This window comes from Sinocyclocheilus grahami, unplaced genomic scaffold (assembly GCF_001515645.1).
Source record: "Sinocyclocheilus grahami isolate Dianchi unplaced genomic scaffold, SAMN03320097.WGS_v1.1 scaffold240.1, whole genome shotgun sequence".
NCBI classification, from domain to species: Eukaryota; Metazoa; Chordata; class Actinopteri; order Cypriniformes; family Cyprinidae; genus Sinocyclocheilus; species Sinocyclocheilus grahami.
The window spans coordinates 926,561-945,590 of NW_015505419.1; the positions used below are offsets into that span (position 1 = coordinate 926,561).

Sequence of the window (19,030 nt, forward strand, 5' to 3'; positions counted from 1 at the left end):
TCTGTACAGTTTATGCACTTCATAATGTATATATTATTTCAATTATTTATAAAATATCATTTTTATTTTGTACTTTGACTTATTTTGACTCGCCATGTTTTTTTTGTTTGTTTCCACTTAAGAATTTGTCTTGAATAGACCTTCTTCTTCAGTTTATAAAATACTATAGAATCAAATGTAATTCATATCTACCATAATTTGAACTTCCTTGTAGTTAATTACTAGTTAACCTTCTAAATGATCTGAGAGTGTGGTGTTAATGTTTGGTTATACACAGACCACATGCTTGAAGAAAAAAAAGCACAAGGATGTGAATCATCACATATTATATATAGTTTAGCAAACATTTACACCTAGGATAAGTAAAACGTTTAATTATGATTCCCTCTTCAGTCCACTTCTGTTTTAGATCAAATCTTTTAAATAAATAAAACCTTTTGCACACTTTGTTTGCTTGTCTGTAACTTAAAATGTTAATTCACTTATACGATTTAGCATTATATGCTCCTTTTTATGACAAAGATTGATTGCATAGAGATTTGGCTATAATATAGGTCTACTTTTGCTTAGAATGGTGAAACTAAAATTGTTCTGATCTACTTATCAACTTAAAACAATCATTATTATTATTATTAGAGTACAAAATGTCCACGAAATCAAAATATCGGAGAAATTTATGTTTTATTGCACTGCCAAATCAGTTTATGGCATATTTACACATCATAGAGCAACTCCGCATACTGTAGACAGATCTCAACTCAAAAATAGTGTGTTATAGACCAGACATAAATCATTATCTGGTAACTAAATTAAATATAAGGTTCATCATATTAGCTTGATAATCGTCTTCATAAAATGCACATCCATTGGCATGGCTCTCACAGTTTCACTCTTTGTGAGAGTAGTGGCTCCTCCTCGATAATTTGTTCTGTTTCAACCTCCTGCTCAGGGGTTTGCTGAGCACCCGACGAGGTTTGCAGTTCTCTGGGTCCAGAATCCAGACGGAACACTGTAGGGATCTGGCCTAATATGGGACAGGTCTCCTGTAGACCAGAAATCCACTGAGACAGAGTAGCCTGGTCTCCCTGACCAGCCATACACATGGCGTAAACCGGCCCCTCTTCCACTGCAGGATCAAATGAACAGACATCATTGCATGTGTCTGGTGATATGCAAACCATTTTATTCAAACCATGTTGACAAAGCAATACGAGTCTCACCATCATCCACACTGAAACTGAAATCATCACCCATGTCTCTTTCCAGGTCCAGCTCCACTCGCTGAGGGTAGAAGAGACTCTGCTCTGGACCAATCATCTCAAGGTCAAACTCTTCCTCAACCTATAGGAAAAGAAGATTCCAATACATAATCTGGAATGCAGATTCTTTAAGAATGAAGTCTTCATTTATTTATTAGTTATTGTTGTATTCTTGAAAGTATTACACTACTAAGTTTGGAATAATTAAGGTTTATTTGATCAAAAATATAGTAAAACAGTAACATTGTGAATAACTGTTATTTATTGTAGTTGAATTTTCAGCAGCCATTACTCTAGTTTTCAATGTCACATGATCCTTCAGAAATCATTCTGATATGTTGACTTTCATGAAATGCCATCATTAGCCCAGTTACTGTACCTTTTCCTCAGGCGGTATAGGGTCTGCCCTGAGTAGGTAATAATGAACACAAGTCTTTCTGAGCCACAGTGGAAACGGGCCTTCGACAAACACAGGCCTGCAGGAATTGTGTTTGGCCAGAAGGGATCGCTGATCTGGACTTTGAATACCTGATAACATAAAAGATAGTTTTGTTTTGCTTAATTCATTTCACAAACAGTATCCAAAATCCCTTTTTATGCCAAGAAGCATTTAAAAAAAAAAAAAAAAAAGTGATGTCCAATCAAATTATAGTTAAATATTTCAGGTTAAATACTGCACAAGTTGGATAGTATTTGTAAAGAACTCCAAACAAGCATTTTGTGTTTACAAACTGAGTTCTTATTATTTTCTGTGGTACAGATGATAAACAGTTAACCCAGAATATTCCTGAAGTTCAATTGTCAGTAATGGTAAAAGCTACATACCTACAATATGGGGACGCATAACTTCTTCACCAGGCTCTGTGATGTCTGTTGACGGATACTGCAATGTGTGAAATAAAGCACATTTCTCAGACTGGAAAGCCTTTATTTCCAGATACAGTAAATACACACTACTATTGAAAAGTCTGGTGTTAGTAAGATATACAGTGGGTACGGAAAGTATTCAGACCCCCTTAAATTTTTCACTCTTTGTTATATTGCAGCCATTTGCTAAAATCATTTAAGTTAATTTTTTTTCCTCATTAATGTACACACAGCACCCCATATTGACAGAAAAACACAGAATTGTTGACATTTATGCAGATTTATTAAAAAAGAAAAACTGAAATAACACATGGTCCTAAGTATTCAGACCCTTTGCTCAGTATTTAGTAGAAACACCCTTTTGATCTAATACAGCCAGGAGTCTTTTTGGGAAAGATGCAACAAGTTCTTCACACCTGGATTTGGGGATCCTCTGCCATTCCCCCTTGCAGATCCTCTCCAGTTCTGTCAGGTTGGATGGTAAACGTTGGTGGACAGCCATTTTTAGGTCTCTCCAGAGATGCTCAATTGGGTTTAAGTCAGGGCCCTGGCTGGGCCATTCAAGAACAGTCACAGAGTTGTTGCGAAGCCACTCCTTCGTTATTTTAGCGGTGTGCTTAGGGTCATTGTCTTGTTGGAAGATAAACCTTCGGCCCAGTCTGAGGTCCTGAGCACTCTGGAGAAGGTTTTCATCCAGGATATCCCTGTACTTGGCCGCATAGAAAACAGTTCTTGTATATTGTAATAATATTTCAAAATTGGAGTGTTTTACAGTATTTTTAATCAAATAAATGCAGCCTTGGGCCTGAGCATAAAATACTTACTAACCCCAAACCTTTGAACGGTAGTGGTTCTGCTTGTGTGATGCTGCTTTAAGTTGTAGATTTAATAGTCACCTGATAGATTGATATTTTGGCATCCAGGTCATCTGCAATCCGGGTAAGACTGAATCGAGCGAGCTCTACTGGGTCACTGGGGAGCACATGTGGGACGGGGAAGGGGTTTGCGTGCTTGAATTTGGGAAACCAGTACATGATACGCTGGTACTTCCTCATAGGATGACTCTTTTCCCCAAATATCTGAGCCAGCAATACCTTGGTCTCTACATTCGGCATGAGACCTGGAAATATTAGGAAGACAAAGAATTGGCAAATCATTAAAGCAATGCATCAGTTTTTCTTTCTCTCCTACAAGAGCGCAAACACACACCATAGATCTCCATCTGCTCCAGCAGCTGTACTCCACACTCTTGCTGCCGTGGGTAGTGGTTAAACATCCTCTGAATGAAGTTCCGTGGAACAAGCACCTCTTTTGGAAACACATCCAGGAGTTTGTTGTAAACAGTAATGTCTCGTTCTACTCCAAATTCTGGCATCTTCTTCAGAGCAGCATAAATAAACTCCACATGGCCTCTTCGTCGAATGTCCTTCTTGCTGAAAACATCCACGACCCTGTTAAAATCCGCCTTGGTCTTTGAGTCTCTAGCAGCTCGCTCAAATAAATCATCATGTGTGACTAAACTTTTGTCTTTATTAAGCGTCTCATCTTCAACTGTCTTTTCAAGCTGTGTCTGGCTTGGACGACTCGTGGAGCATACCGCACTGCAGTGGAATGGCCTCAGAAGCTTAAGAAAATCGGACAGAAAAACACAGGGCATTAATACAGGCACACAGTCTATAAAGCAGCATTATTCAGAGGTAAGCAGGTACCTGGCCATAGTTGTGCTGTGATCCAGGGGTTTGCAGATGTGCTCCAGCAGGTAGGATCACTCGCTGTACAGGTTTCCCCAAAAAACGTGCAACGTACCCAATACACTGGATCCGCAACAGATGACGAGGGGCATTCATGATTATGACATCCCAAACCACAGCGGAAGGATTACAAATGTGCTGAAATGAGCCTAGAAAGGAAAGGGAAAAATATCAGTGTCAATATAATTTTTATGTAATAATGTATGCAATTGTTTGTACATAATTTATGCAATGTATATCTATCTATTTATCTATCTGTAATAAAATAATGGAATAATCACATTATTGTTAGATCTATCTATATATCCATGTTGGAGTAGTGATATAATGCTTAATAATCACATTATTGTTAGATCTATCTATATATCCATGTTGGAGTAGTGATATAATGCTTAATAATCACATTATTGTTAGATCTATCTATCTATTAAGTAATTAGCAATTAAATTAAATAATGCAATAATTACATTATTGTTAGATTTATCTATATATCCATGTTAGAGTAGTGATATAATGCTTAATAATCACATTATTGTTAGATTTATCTATATATCCATGTTGGAGTAATTATATGTGTGTGTGTGTTCATAATGAGTAATTATTAGTGCTATAACGCTTAATTAACATTGTTACATCCATCCATCCATCTAAGTAATTAGCAATTAAATAATGCAATAATCACATTATTGTTACATCTATCTTTCTGTCTATCTATCTGCTTGTCTATCTATCTATCTGCTTGTCTGTCTATCTATCTATCTATCTATCTATCTATCTATCTATCTATCTATCTATCTATCTATCTATCTATCTATCTATCTATCTATCTATCTATCTATCTATCTATCTATCTATCTATCTATCTATCTATCTATCTATCTATCTATCTATCTATCTATCTATCTATCTATCTATCTATCTATCTATCTATCTATCTATCTATCTATCTATCTATCTATCTATCTATCTATCTATCTATCTATCTATCTATCTATCTATCTATCTATCTATCTATCTATCTATCTATCTATCTATCTATCTATCTATCTATCTATCTATCTATCTATCTATCTATCTATCTATCTATCTATCTATCTATCTATCTATCTATCTATCTATCTATCTATCTATCTATCTATCTATCTATCTATCTATCTATCTATCTATCTATCTATCTATCTATCTATCTATCTATCTATCTATCTATCTATCTATCTATCTATCTATCTATCTATCTATCTATCTATCTATCTATCTATCTATCTATCTATCTATCTATCTATCTATCTATCTATCTATCTATCTATCTATCTATCTATCTATCTATCTATCTATCTATCTATCTATCTATCTATCTATCTATCTATCTATCTATCTATCTATCTATCTATCTATCTATCTATCTATCTATCTATCTATCTATCTATCTATCTATCTATCTATCTATCTATCTATCTATCTATCTATCTATCTATCTATCTATCTATCTATCTATCTATCTATCTATCTATCTATCTATCTATCTATCTATCTATCTATCTATCTATCTATCTATCTATCTATCTATCTATCTATCTATCTATCTATCTATCTATCTATCTATCTATCTATCTATCTATCTATCTATCTATCTATCTATCTATCTATCTATCTATCTATCTATCTATCTATCTATCTATCTATCTATCTATCTATCTATCTATCTATCTATCTATCTATCTATCTATCTATCTATCTATCTGCTTGTCTATCTATCTATCTGTCTGTCTATCTATCTGCTTGTCTGTCTGTCTATATCTATCTGTCTGTCTATGTCTGTCTATCTGCTTGTCTATCTGTCTGTCTATCTGCTTGTCTATCTGCTTGTCTATCTATCTATCTATCTGTTTGTCTATCTATCTTGTCTATCTATCTATCTGCTTGTCTATCTGTCTATCTGCTTGTGTATCTGTCTGTCTATCTATCTATCTATCTGCTTGTCTATCTGTCTGTCTATCTATCTATCTGTATGTCTATGTGTCTGTCTATCTGTCTGCTTGTCTATCTGTCTGTCTATCTATCTGCTTGTCTATCTGTCTATCTGCTTGTCTATCTATCTGTCTGTCTATCTATCTGTCTATATCTGTCTGTCTGTTTGTCTATCTATCTATCTATATTTCTATCTGCTTGTCTATCTATCTATCTGTCTGTCTATCTATCTATCTGTCTGCTTGTCTATCTATCTATCTGTCTGTCTATCTATCTGTCTATATCTGTCTATCTATCTGCTTGTCTATCTATCTGTCTATATCTGTCTGTCTGTCTATCTATCTATCTATATTTCTATCTGCTTGTCTATCTATCTGTCTGTCTATCTATCTATCTGTCTGCTTGTCTATCTATCTATCTGTCTGCTTGTCTATCTATCTACCTGTCTGTCTGTCTGTCTGTCTATCTATCTATCTATCTATCTGTCTGTCTATCTATCTATCTATCTGTCTGCTTGTCTATCTATCTATCTGTCTGTCTGTCTGTCTGTCTGTCTGTCTGTCTATCTATCTGTCTGTCTATCTATCTATCTATCTATCTATCTATCTATCTATCTATCTATCTGTCTGTCTGTCTGTCTATCTGTCCGTCTTTGAGTAATTAGTCATTTATAATACAATATGAATCTTCAGAGTAATTATAATGTAATGATAATAACTTTGTGACATTTACTACCGCATTTTTCTGTAAATGTAATAATGCTATAAAATAAAATAATCAAATACTTAAGAGAAATGCGAAATAACACTTTGTCAAGCAATACTCACGATCACTCACTCCACTCAGATCTCATTCTGCTGTCAAGTCCTTCAAACACGCACCGGCTCGTTTCCTGGTGCATCGTCTTTCAACTTCCCCCAGACACGCTACGAAGAACGTTACGCTCGCGTTGGTTCCGGGCTGGGTGTATTATTCACAACATCAGCGCTAGATGGCAGAGAGGTATTGGATGAAAACTGCAGCTGTAGCTGTCAAACTTCTGTTTTTACTTTATCTTTAACCGGGGTTTGGGAGGAGGCATCTAGCGCGACGTATTTCAGTTTGGCTTCGTGCAGTTAGAAGGGAAAATCAGAGCTCGCACGCTCTCAATCAACTGTACATGGACGCGGTTCCTGGAGTAAATCTAGCCCGTGAGTTCTTGCCTCATGCGATAGAGAGGCTCTCTGCTCATTTCCTGGATTCGTGATTTTACAGTTACAACAGCTTCTGCAATCCCCAGTGGCACCTCCACAGCTCTCGGCAATGCTGTTGACAGCACATGTAGAGATATGCATTGCGTTTCTGCCAATGGCATATACTAATACAAAACAGTATTTGAGAGATCTGTAAGGTGTAAAGTGTTCGACTCAGACATGGATGGATCTACGAATAGTCTCGGTGAGTTGATAAATACGGTTGGTCTTGTCACTTACTACGTTTATGTCTATGAAATATAAATATAAACGATAAACTAGTGAAGTTTATTGTTGTAGAACCAACTAACTAGTTGTAGCAAAACGTTTTTTTTCTGAGGATGAATTTGTAATTGCGCCAGTGAAACCAGTCTATTATCTATGTGTAGTTTAGTTTACTGTCAAAAAGTTTTACAACTTATTTAACTAAGTATTTTGAAGTGTGCAACCTCGCCAGCATATGCTGGTTAGGTATGTTTTGACGCTGGGATGCTGGTTTATGCTGGTCCTTTGCTGGTTTTGCTGGTTTAAGATGGTCATTTGCTGGTTTAAGCTGGTCATTTGCTGGTTTAAGCTGGTCCTTTGCTGGTTTTGCTGGTTTAAGCTGGTCATTTGCTGGTTTAAGATGATCCTTTTCCTGCTTTTGCTGGTCCTTTGCTGGTTTTGCTGGTTTAAGCTGGTCCTTTGCTGGTTTTGCTGGTTTAAGATGGTCCTTTGCTGGTTTAAGCTGGTCATTTGCTGGTCCTTTTCCTGGTTTTGCTGGTCCTTTGCTGGTTTAAGCTGGCCCTTTGCTGGTTTAAGCTGGTCCTTTGCTGGTTTAAGATGGTCATTTGCTGGTTTATGCTGGTCCTTTGCTGGTTTAAGATGGTCCTTTGCTGGTTTAAGATGGTCCTTTGTTGGTTTAAGATGGCCCTTTGCTGGTTTAAGCTGGTCCTTTGCTGGTTTAAGCTGGTCCTTTGCTGGTTTAAGCTGGTCATTTGCTGGTTTATGCTGGTCCTTTGCCAGCACATGACCAGCATAAACCAGCAAAGGACCAGCATAAACCAGCAAATGACCAGCAAAGGACCAGCAAAACCAGCAAAGGACCAGCATAAACCAGCATCCCAGCGTACCTAACCTGGGTATATGCTGTTTTTTTCAACAGGGTCAGGATGTAACAGACCGTTACTGACACTATTAGACTTCCGTAGCAAAACAAATATTATAGTAACCAAGTTTCTTGCAACATATAGTTACTACAGTTATTGCTGCTGAATTAAAACTGGTAAGTTGATATTATTTTATGATGAGACAGCATTTTAAACAAGCCTAAACTGGTTTTAGCTGGTCTTCTAGCCTGGTCAGACAAACTGATTGTTAGCTGGGAAGTCTGGATAGCTGAAATAGGCACAAAATTTCTCTAAAACCAGACAGCAGGCCTGCTCAGGATGAGAGACCAATACACTATCTTAGGCTTAAGAGAGAGCACTGATATTAAAAATAAATCTAAATGAAAGCAAATAACTTCTCACCCATATTAATTGATTATGTTTTTAAAGTAACAGTCGAAACTGTGGTATTGTGTAAGAAATGTTTGTTAACCTGGTAAATATCTGGAAAAGCTGTTTGTAATTTAACGCTCAAAAGGTTGTTTGTTAGTCCTCAGGAGATATGCAGCCATTTGTGCACTATTGGATATCAAATTAATAAATCTGTTGTTCTATACATTTTGTTAGCATGTTTAAGTTTTATTGTCATGCAGACTTCGATGACATGCCCACAACAACAATTAATTGTTGCCGCAGTTCATTGCATCAAAAAAAAAAGAAAAATCCAAGCAATCCAAGTCTCAGTCCTCTGTTGGCCTTCATAGTTAACTCATACTGTCTCTTTCCCTACTTTGAATGTTCCTGACTCCCTATGGCAAGCCAATTTAACAGTTATTTGTTAACACCAACTAGTATCTTAAATAATAAGTAAATAAAAATAAATTAAAGAAAAAAATATTTATTGGTAACTAGTACCCTGATGTTTGCTAGTAGTATTTCATCCTCACTAGTTACAGCTGTGCTTTTTCTTTTCATATGTACCGACTAGTCAGGATGGCTACTTTATATACTTTATAGTTTAATTAAACACTTTACTCGTAAGATTAAACTGCTACAATTGGAATCCATATTCAATCGCTACTAAAAAAAAAACTGGACTACATTCTTAAAGCTGCAGTCCGTAACTTTTTTTGGTTAAAAATTATCCGAAATCAATATTTGAGCAAGTACATAACCAGCCAGTGTTCAAAACTATCGCCTTACTTTAGCCCGATTCACAACGGTTAGCTTATAATAATGTTTTCTAATTTGAGTGGTACGGGTAGGTTTCGAAGTTTCGAGGTAGAAATTCGAGCATGCCGCTGCGTCATTACGTCACGACTGTAAACATAAAGAAGTTGTCGCGGCTACTAGGCTATCAACTGCAGGTTTTCAAACAGAGATGACGATAAAGAGGCAAAACTTACGGACTGCAGCTTTAAAATAACTGTTAGTCAGGTTGAAAACAGTACAAGTAACCATTGGATTACTAGTATTTGAAGCATAAGTACACTAAAAAATGCTGGGTTGTTTCAACCCAACTTTGGGTCAAATATGGACTAACCCAACTGTTGGGTTAAATTTTTAAATTACATTTTTAACCCAAAAGTTGGTTTAGTCCATATTTGACCCAAAGTTGGGTTGAAACAACCCAGCATTTTTTAGAGTGCATTAGTTGCATAAAAATTTATACTTTTTAATGAGTAAATGTTTATACTGCTTGCCATAGTGTGTCTGGTGTCTAGACAGCTTTGTTGGTTGTAATGGGATTGTTGTAGTTTGTGACATTGCTTGCAGTGTAGGTTTTCAGTGTTGAATGGGTTTCTGTAGCAGTGACACCGCGTGTGCTTTTGTTTTGTTTACTGTTTGGTAACATGCCGGGCCAGTGGAGAGCAGTATATGTCATGCAGGAAGCCCTCTGGCATCATGCTTTTGCCACAGATGCCTACTTTCTGTGATGGGCTCTCTGTCTGTCTCAAGTGCCTCAAAGTCTGCATCATGTCAGAAGAGATGATTGCCAGAGATAGCAGATAATTGGATGTGCAATGATTGGCCAGTTGACATGGTCAAAGTGTTTGGTTTTCCTCATGTCGAAAAATGTGCTTTAAAAGTGGGTTACTGTGGAAGCGGTTTGTAAATGCATAGATTTTGAATCAGATTATTAAAGAATTAGCTTGGATTTACACAGAAATCAGTTTTGAAATCAGAAATGTTTTGCATAGGCTTTTAATTCATGAGACTTGTCAAAATGACATATAATTAAACTCCTACTAAAAAAAATGCTGTAGAAACAGTTTTCACTCAGAAATTGGCAGTAAATTTGACAAAGAAATGGCAAGGAACACGTTGAATTAAAGCTGAAACTTTGAAGTAGAAAAACTGTAATGGTGTTTTCTTGTAATGCACACTCCAATCGTTTTTGTTTCATTTGAAATTTCGAAAAATCATTTTTTTACAATGTAGGTTGTGTACAGAGTTTGACTTAAGTTTGGAAGATGTCAAACTCATGAGTTATTCTTTCTCGCTATGAATTTCTCAATACTCTTTCTTGTCTTTATGAATGTTTAGTGCTTAAGTTTCTGCCATGTTTTGAGAGGCATAACAATGTTTCTTTCATAACTCACTTGATTTCATAACAGTAACAGATCAGAATCGGTTTGGACGTAAAATTTCTTATGGAAAATTTGGATCGACTTGTCTAATTTCATTTCTGTTTATCAGTCAGATAAACATAACTGACAAATTTGTTTGGAGAAACACAAGAAAGCCTCTCGGCTAGTTCATATTTCTTTCTTCTACAAATAAACTTTGAAGGAGGTTGTATAAAGTTTTCTCTTGCTTTTTGTCTCATTGTGGGAGGTGAGAATTTGTGTTTGTGAGTAAGAATGAAGATGCAGGGGCGGACAGTGCCGTACAGGAAGTTCTGCCGTAGCCATGAGCGGTGCGACGCAACGCTGACAGGAAAGAGAGCAGCGAGAGGTGGGCGAACAGAAGTGGAGAAGTACCACACAGGGCTTATGATACTTTCATTTATTATATCATGGCTCAAAGTGAAAACAAACATTCTAATATTAGATTTTGATTAATATTAAAAATTGTGCAAGGCCAGATTTCTCCCAAGGTTAGTTGAAACTGTTTTGCATAATCAGTGATTGGCAGTGGATACCAGATGCTTCACAGACTTGGTTCAGTTAACTGTTTTGCATGGAGCATATGGTTTTGTAAACCACGGTTGAGATGCAGTCGCTCATCGGTGATTCGTTTATTTTTAGTGTTTTTTTTATTTATTTGAACATCTTTATTTTATTTGGGCTTGCAGATCCTGCATGCACTTTTGCTTGGCGATCATAATTACTCCAAGCTGTTTGACTTTGTTCTGCATTGTTTTTTTAAAGTGTGAATTATTTGTTTTTTGACAAGATCGGAGTTCAGTATCCCACAAAGCAATGCACTTGAGCTGGCCTGCCTTTGTGCCACAGTAAACCAGAATCTTTCTTGGCTTATTGTTGGGTATGACTGCCAACTATATGCAAAATTACACATTAATTGCACATTAAAAATCTACACAATGAGGTCATGTGACAATGTGACAAACAAAATTAAGTTACAGTATGTGTAGCATTGCATAATGCATAGTGTTTCTCATACTATTTTAAAGGTGCCATAGAATGGAAAACTGTATTTACCTTGGCATAGTTGAATAATAAGAGTTCTGTACATGGAAATGACATACTCCTTCTTATGCAAATCTCATGCATGCAAAAGACCACTGAAAAATAGGCGATTCAGAACATAACACCGACTGTGACGTTTCAGTCAGGATCACTAATAGTTATGCCCCCAAACATTTGCATATACCCGCCCATGTTCATTCTACATTACATTCTACCCACCCATGTTCCGCCAGCCGAACCTGCACAGCCGAATCATCAGAAGATCTGCAGGTATTGTAAAGAAACAAGCGAGGATAATAGCGAAAATGGCAGATCATGGAAATAAAATGTTATGTGCAAGGCTGTGGGGGGGATGTGATGTGCAGGGGTGGGCTGGTTTCTGTATTCAGAAAGGCACGGAAAACAAATAACGCGAGCCACTAAAGGGACATGGTTAGCTGCTTACTAGCGGTAGCCTGTTACATTACAGTACATACGATTTCACTTACCACATAAACAATGTAAGGAGAGATGACCGAGGATGATGGCGAATGATTTACAGATCCTGAGCACCACTGACAAGCATCTGATCTTGTAAAATGTGTGGTAAGTACTGCCGCTGTAGTTTACACAGAGCATGTGCGATCGCAAATCTCGAAAGTGAAAGTAAAAAGCGATCGTGCATTCGAAAGCAGTTTCAATGCCCCGCATATTAATAGCGGCTCCTTGATGCCCGCATTTTATATACAGTATAATTACCCAACGATATAACTGCAAGAGAAGGTATTGAAATATATATATTTTCCCTGTGTTTCCTTCCTGCTGTGTGAGCTACTGAAATGAGCCGCACTGCGAAACAGCCAATCAGAGCAGAGCTCAACATTATTATTCATGACCCTTTCCAAACAAGGTAAAAACAGACCATTTCATTCTAGGGACAAATCCTAGGGTTGTAAATGGACATGTAAAACCATTTCTGGAGATTTTTTGCCCTTACCTAAGCCACATACCTTCTATAGATATCAGAGAACAATTTCAAATATTGTATCAATGCATTCTATGGCACCTTTAAGTGATGCTGTAAGCAATGGAATAGTACTCTATTCTGAACGTTCCCTCTGTTCAAGGGTCTTAGGTAAGATTATCTTTAATTAGGTTGCAAATGCACTGGCTTAAAGCAGTTTAATTCTGGAATTGTAATTTTTTTGCATTACCATAAATTCATGTTATAATGCCTATATTTACTGAATGGTTGTGAAATAAGATATGAGATGTTTATATGATGTTTCTTTTGTGCAAACAAGACTTTTTTGTTGTTTAGAATGGCTGATAAACACATTTTTGCATATGGGTTGCATTAACGAGAATGTGAGAGCAGAACACTTAGGGAAACAAAAGGGGAGTAAGGGAATGTAATTTGGGACATGGGTTGGCTCTGACGTTCAAAGAAAGCATGCAGGCTTTTTTTTTTGAGTTTACAAATTTGATGTTGTGCCTGCATCTCTGCAGTTCTTTTCCTCTGTCACTTTCTCTCTCATATCAGCGTGACTCTAAATGTGCTCAATGTTCCCAATGTTTCCGGCAAAATAAGTCCTCTTTGTTTATAAAGTTTTACAGACTCTATGCTTCTCTGGTCCTGCAAGTCTCACTGGACTCATTTCACTGGTCTCAAGCTCCACCTATCTGAAGATTTTCAGCTGAGATACAGGATGTAGAGCCTGATGTCTCTCACATTTATTAAATAAATATTAAGGGTTCGTCTTGTGCAAGTGACAGGGTTATTATTTGTTTACTTTTGTTAACTTATTTGTTTTAGTTAATTGCCAAAGCAACATTTCAGATTTTCTAATGAATCGTTGGAAGTTTTTCATCTAATATTTAAATTTGATTTCATTTCAGCTTTTCATTTCAATAGTTTTGTTTTAATCATTTTAGTTTAGAAAAACTGGCAAACGTGAGTGAGAGATCTCTCAAACATTCTTCCTCACCTAAGACTCATTTGCAATCTTTCGTATGCAGAGAGAAAGTGAAAGCTACCAAATGAAAATTGAAAAAAAAAAAACCTTGGGAAGAAAAACCCCCAGATGAACACAAACCACTAATTGATTCCTCATGTGCACAGGAGTGCAGTTTGGCCAGCTCAAATCGCTGCCTGATAGATGTGGCTCAGAGCACAACTGATAGACCTTTATGAAGCTCTTAAAAAGAAACTGGCTTGGTGCTAATGAAACTGACCAATCTTTTGGCCGACATGTTAAGACTCTGCTGGACACTTTTAAATTTTAGACTGCTGCAGTTTTAGAAGCCAGAAGCATGAGGACAATCATTGTCAGTACTCCAAATTCATGGAGGCCAATTAAAGTCTTTTTTACTGTCTGTTACTATCTCTGCCGTTCTCACCCACTCTTTTCTCAAATGGCAGACAGACCGTGCCACATAATCGTGGCCTTGTTAGTGCCAGTATTACCAGCCCACTGGCATTTTTTTCAGCATTTCTGTGTACATTGAAGGAACAAAATACTGTAGTGAACTAATTGCCCATTGTTTGAAAACAAAAAGTATACATCATTTAGGCTTGATGTAAGTTGCACGCAACAGTAGGCGCACAAGTAGCATTAAAATTTGTCAGAAGTTGGACAGTTTCACCAGTTGCAATTTGTGTTGATTAATTGTATATGTAATTGCACTGTACTTTTTTGTTATATTTTGTACATTGTGTTAGATTTTTAGATATATAACATTTACAATATAACACTATATATAATATGATACATGTTATATTTTCTGTTAATTTTTATAATTCTATTTCTGGTTTATGTAAACTTGCAGGCTTTTGAAAATTGTGTGCAATGTTTACATGTTTTTGTCGTTCTTGTATTTTTCCCCCAAAAATAACAAATTGTCAGATAAACTAAATACTAGTTATATGGCTCACCTATAAAGCATTCAATAATTTATTATTGTTATTAAAGGAAATACTCTGTGTTTAAAAACAGATTTGATGTCAGCAAGGAATGATATGATGATATCTTGGCGGATCTGCATTACAATAATCCCTGTTGTTTTAACATGAACGTGGTTTGCTCATATCTTTAAGATCTTAAAAGTCGTTTGATTCTTTCTTGTGCATGTATCTGCCTGTCTTCCATCTGTTAAGAGACTGTTGGGCCACGTGGAGTTCAGCCAGAGGTTGATGTGGATGTAAATATACAGTAGATCTGTTGCCACATCCTAGTTCATTTGTCTGTGTTGATCTGTGTGAAATTTGTTGAAATGTCAGACTAAATGGTCTTTGCAGCCCTGTAGTTGTTAACCCCTTTGTAATGTAAAATCTTCTAGAAAAGTGCTATTTAAAGGACTAGTCCAACCCAAAATAAAGTTATACAGGTTTGAAACCATGTGAGAGTGAGTAAATAATGAATTGTAATTTTGGGGTGAACTATCCCGTTCAGGTAATAAGGTTTTTTTTTTTGTTTTGTCCGCATATATGACTCATCGCCATCTGGAGTCAGAAATGAAAGTTATTTAATAAAAACAGGGCTATTAAATGATTTGTATCATAGTTCATCATGAATCTCAGGCTCTTTTAGTAGGTTCACTATTAGTCCATGTTTGTGGCTACTGTGCACTCGCAGCACTTTGGCCCTGTTTAAATCTGTTTGGAGTTTTTGTGCTTTTGGCCTCTGGTTGGTCTTGTGAAACTGAAAAACATGTTAGCTGGAAGAGAGCGTCCCACATCTTCAATGAACCCATTGTGGGAAGAAAGCAGAGGAGTCACGGTTCTCATCCGGAGACATTGAATAGCTCTGTTTATGAGAAAAAGAGAAAGCTGAGGTTTAGGCTTCATTTTTGTCCCTCTCTGAAAGAGCACAAAATACCTCAAGTAGTGGTTCAGGAAGTCTGGACTTTTGGTTATGCACACTTCCTGTTGTATTTCAAAGAACTTTAGGCAATCATTTGCAACAGCTTGCATAAATAAAATGGGTCATGCCTCACCTTGCTTTGCAAATTAATAGCTGACTGAATTTTAGTTATCATGTCAGACTGTAATTTTGTTTAATGATCAAAGGAATGTCATTCATTTGGAACCTCACAGAAAATCCTTTGCATTTGTCCTTGCTTGCAAAATTTAAATGTTACATTTTTATGTTAAAAGTCATAATAACAGTACAGTGCACCTATGACGAAAGGCATTGCACCAGAATAAACTTTAAAATAACATGCAAACGTTTTATTTTCATGTAAGACTAGTGTGATAAAATGTCATTACTAGTTACTGTTGCGCAGCACATATAACAGAATATCCATAAAAATACTGAGAAATTCAATCACAGGATTTGATTATTATAAATTGCATTATAAATTCCTGTGATTGAATTTCTCAGTTATTTAGACAAATTTAAACAATTTTGCTCAAATAAGTGTCTTTTTATGCAGATTAATAATGTATAAGCTTTTCATTTCTACCTTTAAACCTCCTGCAAGTGCATAACTGTAATTACACTTTTTGCTTGTTTAAATACAGACTGAGAGGAAACCTAAAATAATTTTCTGTGGTACTCAACAAAATGCCATTGATGCTGTCAGTGGGGTTTAAACTGCATTGAACTCGCAATATTCCTTTAAGGCACATCATGACACCTTTGAATAAAGCATTGTCTAAAAATAAAGCGTTTTCTAGACAATAGTCCATGGCCAATTGTTGTTCCTACTGTAGCTCAGTTCTGTGTAATTTGGGTAGTAAAGGGTTATCATTTGAAGAGGAAACGCTTCAGGCTTGAAAAAAATCTTGCGGCAGAAATAGATTAGTCAATAATTCCAGGTGATCAAAGCAAAATGAAATGGGTGTGTTGGGGTGAGGCCAGTGTGTGATTGAAAAGTCTGCCATTTATTTATGTTTTCACAGATTCATCTTATAATAAAGCTTATTTTATTGCTATTTCATCTCATTGGCGGATTTTCTGACATGCATTTAGATAGTGGTCCCCAATGTGTTTTTTTACACAATGTTTATCATTTGAAAGCAGACACTGTTCATTAATAAGGAATTAATGAGGAAAACGTTGGATTTAGAAACTAGGTTGAAATAACCTACTGACAGATATATATGCTGAAAGATCATTATGTCAGCCCTCACAGCTGTTACAAGTGGACTCCAAACTAAAACCATTGGTTAAAAATTGTATTTGAGTTTTTAACATGACTGCTTTTATGATGAGTGATGTGTAGTTAGTTGAGAAACCTTTAATGTTGCATGTAGATGTGCCCATGTGTGTTTTTGTGTGGCCTATTGTAACTAAGAGAATAGACATTTATCCCTTTGTAAATACAACAAACACATGCATGTATTCAATAGATGCCTAGAGGGCAGAACATTTAGTGTGTAACAGTTGCACTTAAGACTCCTAATGACATTCATTCATGTAGATTCTATTACATTCCAAGATTTAAGCTGTATTCTGTTTTTTTTAAGTGAAGCTTTTTAGGTTATAAAGAGTTAATATTTAACCAGAACGTATACATTTATCAACATAACATTTTGCATAGAGAAAACTAATCCTTCTTTTAGGACCGTTAACATTTTCTGTCTCTCATTGCTGCAATGCAAATAGATAATGATATATTATTTAAACTGTGAAATATTTAAGTTATATGAAATAGTATTACATGTTGTTCTGCCTTGGTTTTAATATTAAAAAGTGCATCTTCTTTTTATGTTGGTGCAGAATTTGTCCAAGACATGTCTTTTTGTGTGATCTTTATATTTACTTTTTTTTTTTTCTAGATGATGTGTCTGCAGAAAGCAGCACAGAGTTTCCTGACAGGCTATCTTTAATGGAGGTGCGCCTCCAAGCACAGGAAGATGAAATAACGCTACTGAAGTCCTCATTGGCCGATGCCCTGCGTAAACTCCGCCTCCATGACCAACAGATACCCCTGCTTAAACAGCAGCTGATTGCTGGTAAAAGAAATGGTTTATTTCAGTGTGCTAATATAAAGATATTTCCACGGGTTTATTGGTATTTTAAATGTATTGCAACAGATTTTATTGCATCGTTTTTCCTGAATGAAAGTTATTGCAATGTATGTGAATGTCTGTGTGTACAGTGAACCCTGCTGCAGCCCGAGTGTTAAATCAGTCCTGTTATGTGGATGGATTCTCTAAACCTTGCAGACTGTCTTCAAGCTCTCTTGATGGATTGCACCACACATCCAACAGGTATACAGAGGATTCTGTAAAGTGTTATTTGCTTTAATAATTATTTTAAAAGGTAACATGGTAATGTGTGGAGTTATAGTACGCGGCTGGTTAACAGAAAACACAAATTCAGCTCACAGTCACAGTTGTTTATCAAAATATCTGTCATCCACCAATGAAATTCAGTTACATTTTGATGATATACTTGACTCTGAGAAGAAAAGCTCTGTGAAAATCAGTCTGGCCGCCCACACGTTTAATACAAAGAAGCAGAGCACGTTTGGGACATTCTGAACAGCATCCAGGGAAAAGGAGAAAACAGTTAAAATTGTGTTGCTTGTGTTTGTTATCATTTTAATATTACTTTAATGAGGATTTTCTAATTCGTATGTTGGAAAATGTAAATTACAGTTCTTCTTTTAGGTTTACTGCAGGTCTGCGTTATTGTAGTATTCTGGTTTAAAGAGTTGGGTGGGTAACTGAAAGGTTGTAGGTTTAAACCCTGCAATGACTGAACCTTGAACTATCACCACTGTGCCATTGAGCAAGGCACTCCAGGTTCCAGTAGCACTGGCAAGGGACAAAAAGTAATGAAAGGAATAGTTCTGTCCTCATTTACTCATCCTCATGTCATTCCAAATCACATGACTTGTCTGCTGAACACAAATAAATATATTCAAAAGAACATCTAGAAGTGCCAGAACATCAAGAAGAGCTCAAAACACCAAAAACAAATAGCACTCTAAACCAGTGGTTCTTAGCCAGGGGCCGAGGCCAAGAGGGGCCATAGATTGACTGTTGTTTTTATTGAAGTACACGCAGTTCGTGAAACTTTTAGAATCATAAAATGAATCATGGCTAATTTAATACATCAATATTCCAAGTTTCTATTAATAAAGTTTGAAACCAAGCAGCTTTATCATAATTACAGCAGAAATGCTGAAAATATATTTTTAGAATGCAGTGTATGGGCAGGTCTTCGAATAGTGTATCGGACAACTGGGTCAACAAGACAACAAGTTTAAAAACAACTG

General features: G+C 36.3%; 2 protein-coding genes across 2 annotated transcripts in view; one reads left to right on the forward strand and one right to left on the reverse strand.

The window, feature by feature from the left end:
* Positions 1-104: 104 nt before the first annotated feature.
* On the reverse strand, positions 105-6,740 carry LOC107597881 (evolutionarily conserved signaling intermediate in Toll pathway, mitochondrial-like). Its single transcript, XM_016289080.1, has 8 exons — positions 6,673-6,740; positions 3,836-4,026; positions 3,336-3,750; positions 3,023-3,246; positions 2,085-2,142; positions 1,639-1,787; positions 1,221-1,341; positions 105-1,126 (listed from the first exon to the last, which is right to left on the reverse strand). Exons 2-8 carry the CDS (start codon positions 3,971-3,973, stop codon positions 879-881), a joined length of 1,353 nt encoding a protein of 450 aa, XP_016144566.1. The 5' UTR covers positions 3,974-4,026; positions 6,673-6,740; the 3' UTR covers positions 105-878.
* Positions 6,741-6,824: 84 nt separating this feature from the next.
* The window catches only part of LOC107597903 (echinoderm microtubule-associated protein-like 4), a 32,885-nt gene continuing 20,679 nt past the window's right edge, over positions 6,825-19,030 (forward strand). The window contains exons 1-3 of the mRNA XM_016289108.1: positions 6,825-7,282; positions 17,583-17,759; positions 17,906-18,017. Coding sequence (XP_016144594.1) covers positions 7,258-7,282; positions 17,583-17,759; positions 17,906-18,017 — 314 coding nt within the window. The 5' untranslated portion in view covers positions 6,825-7,257. The remainder of the gene's footprint in view (positions 7,283-17,582; positions 17,760-17,905; positions 18,018-19,030) is intronic.

Excerpts from the sequence above, each read along its gene's own strand:
- LOC107597881 (XM_016289080.1), bottom strand. The coding sequence starts at position 3,973 with ATGAATGCCCCTCGTCATCTGTTGCGGATCCAGTGTATTGGGTACGTT. Across the intron at positions 2,143-3,022 it reads CCAAAATATCAATCTATCAG|TATCCGTCAACAGACATCAC; the intron begins GTGACTATTAAA and ends CACACATTGCAG. Across the intron at positions 1,127-1,220 it reads CAGTTTCAGTGTGGATGATG|TGGAAGAGGGGCCGGTTTAC; the intron begins GTGAGACTCGTA and ends TTGATCCTGCAG.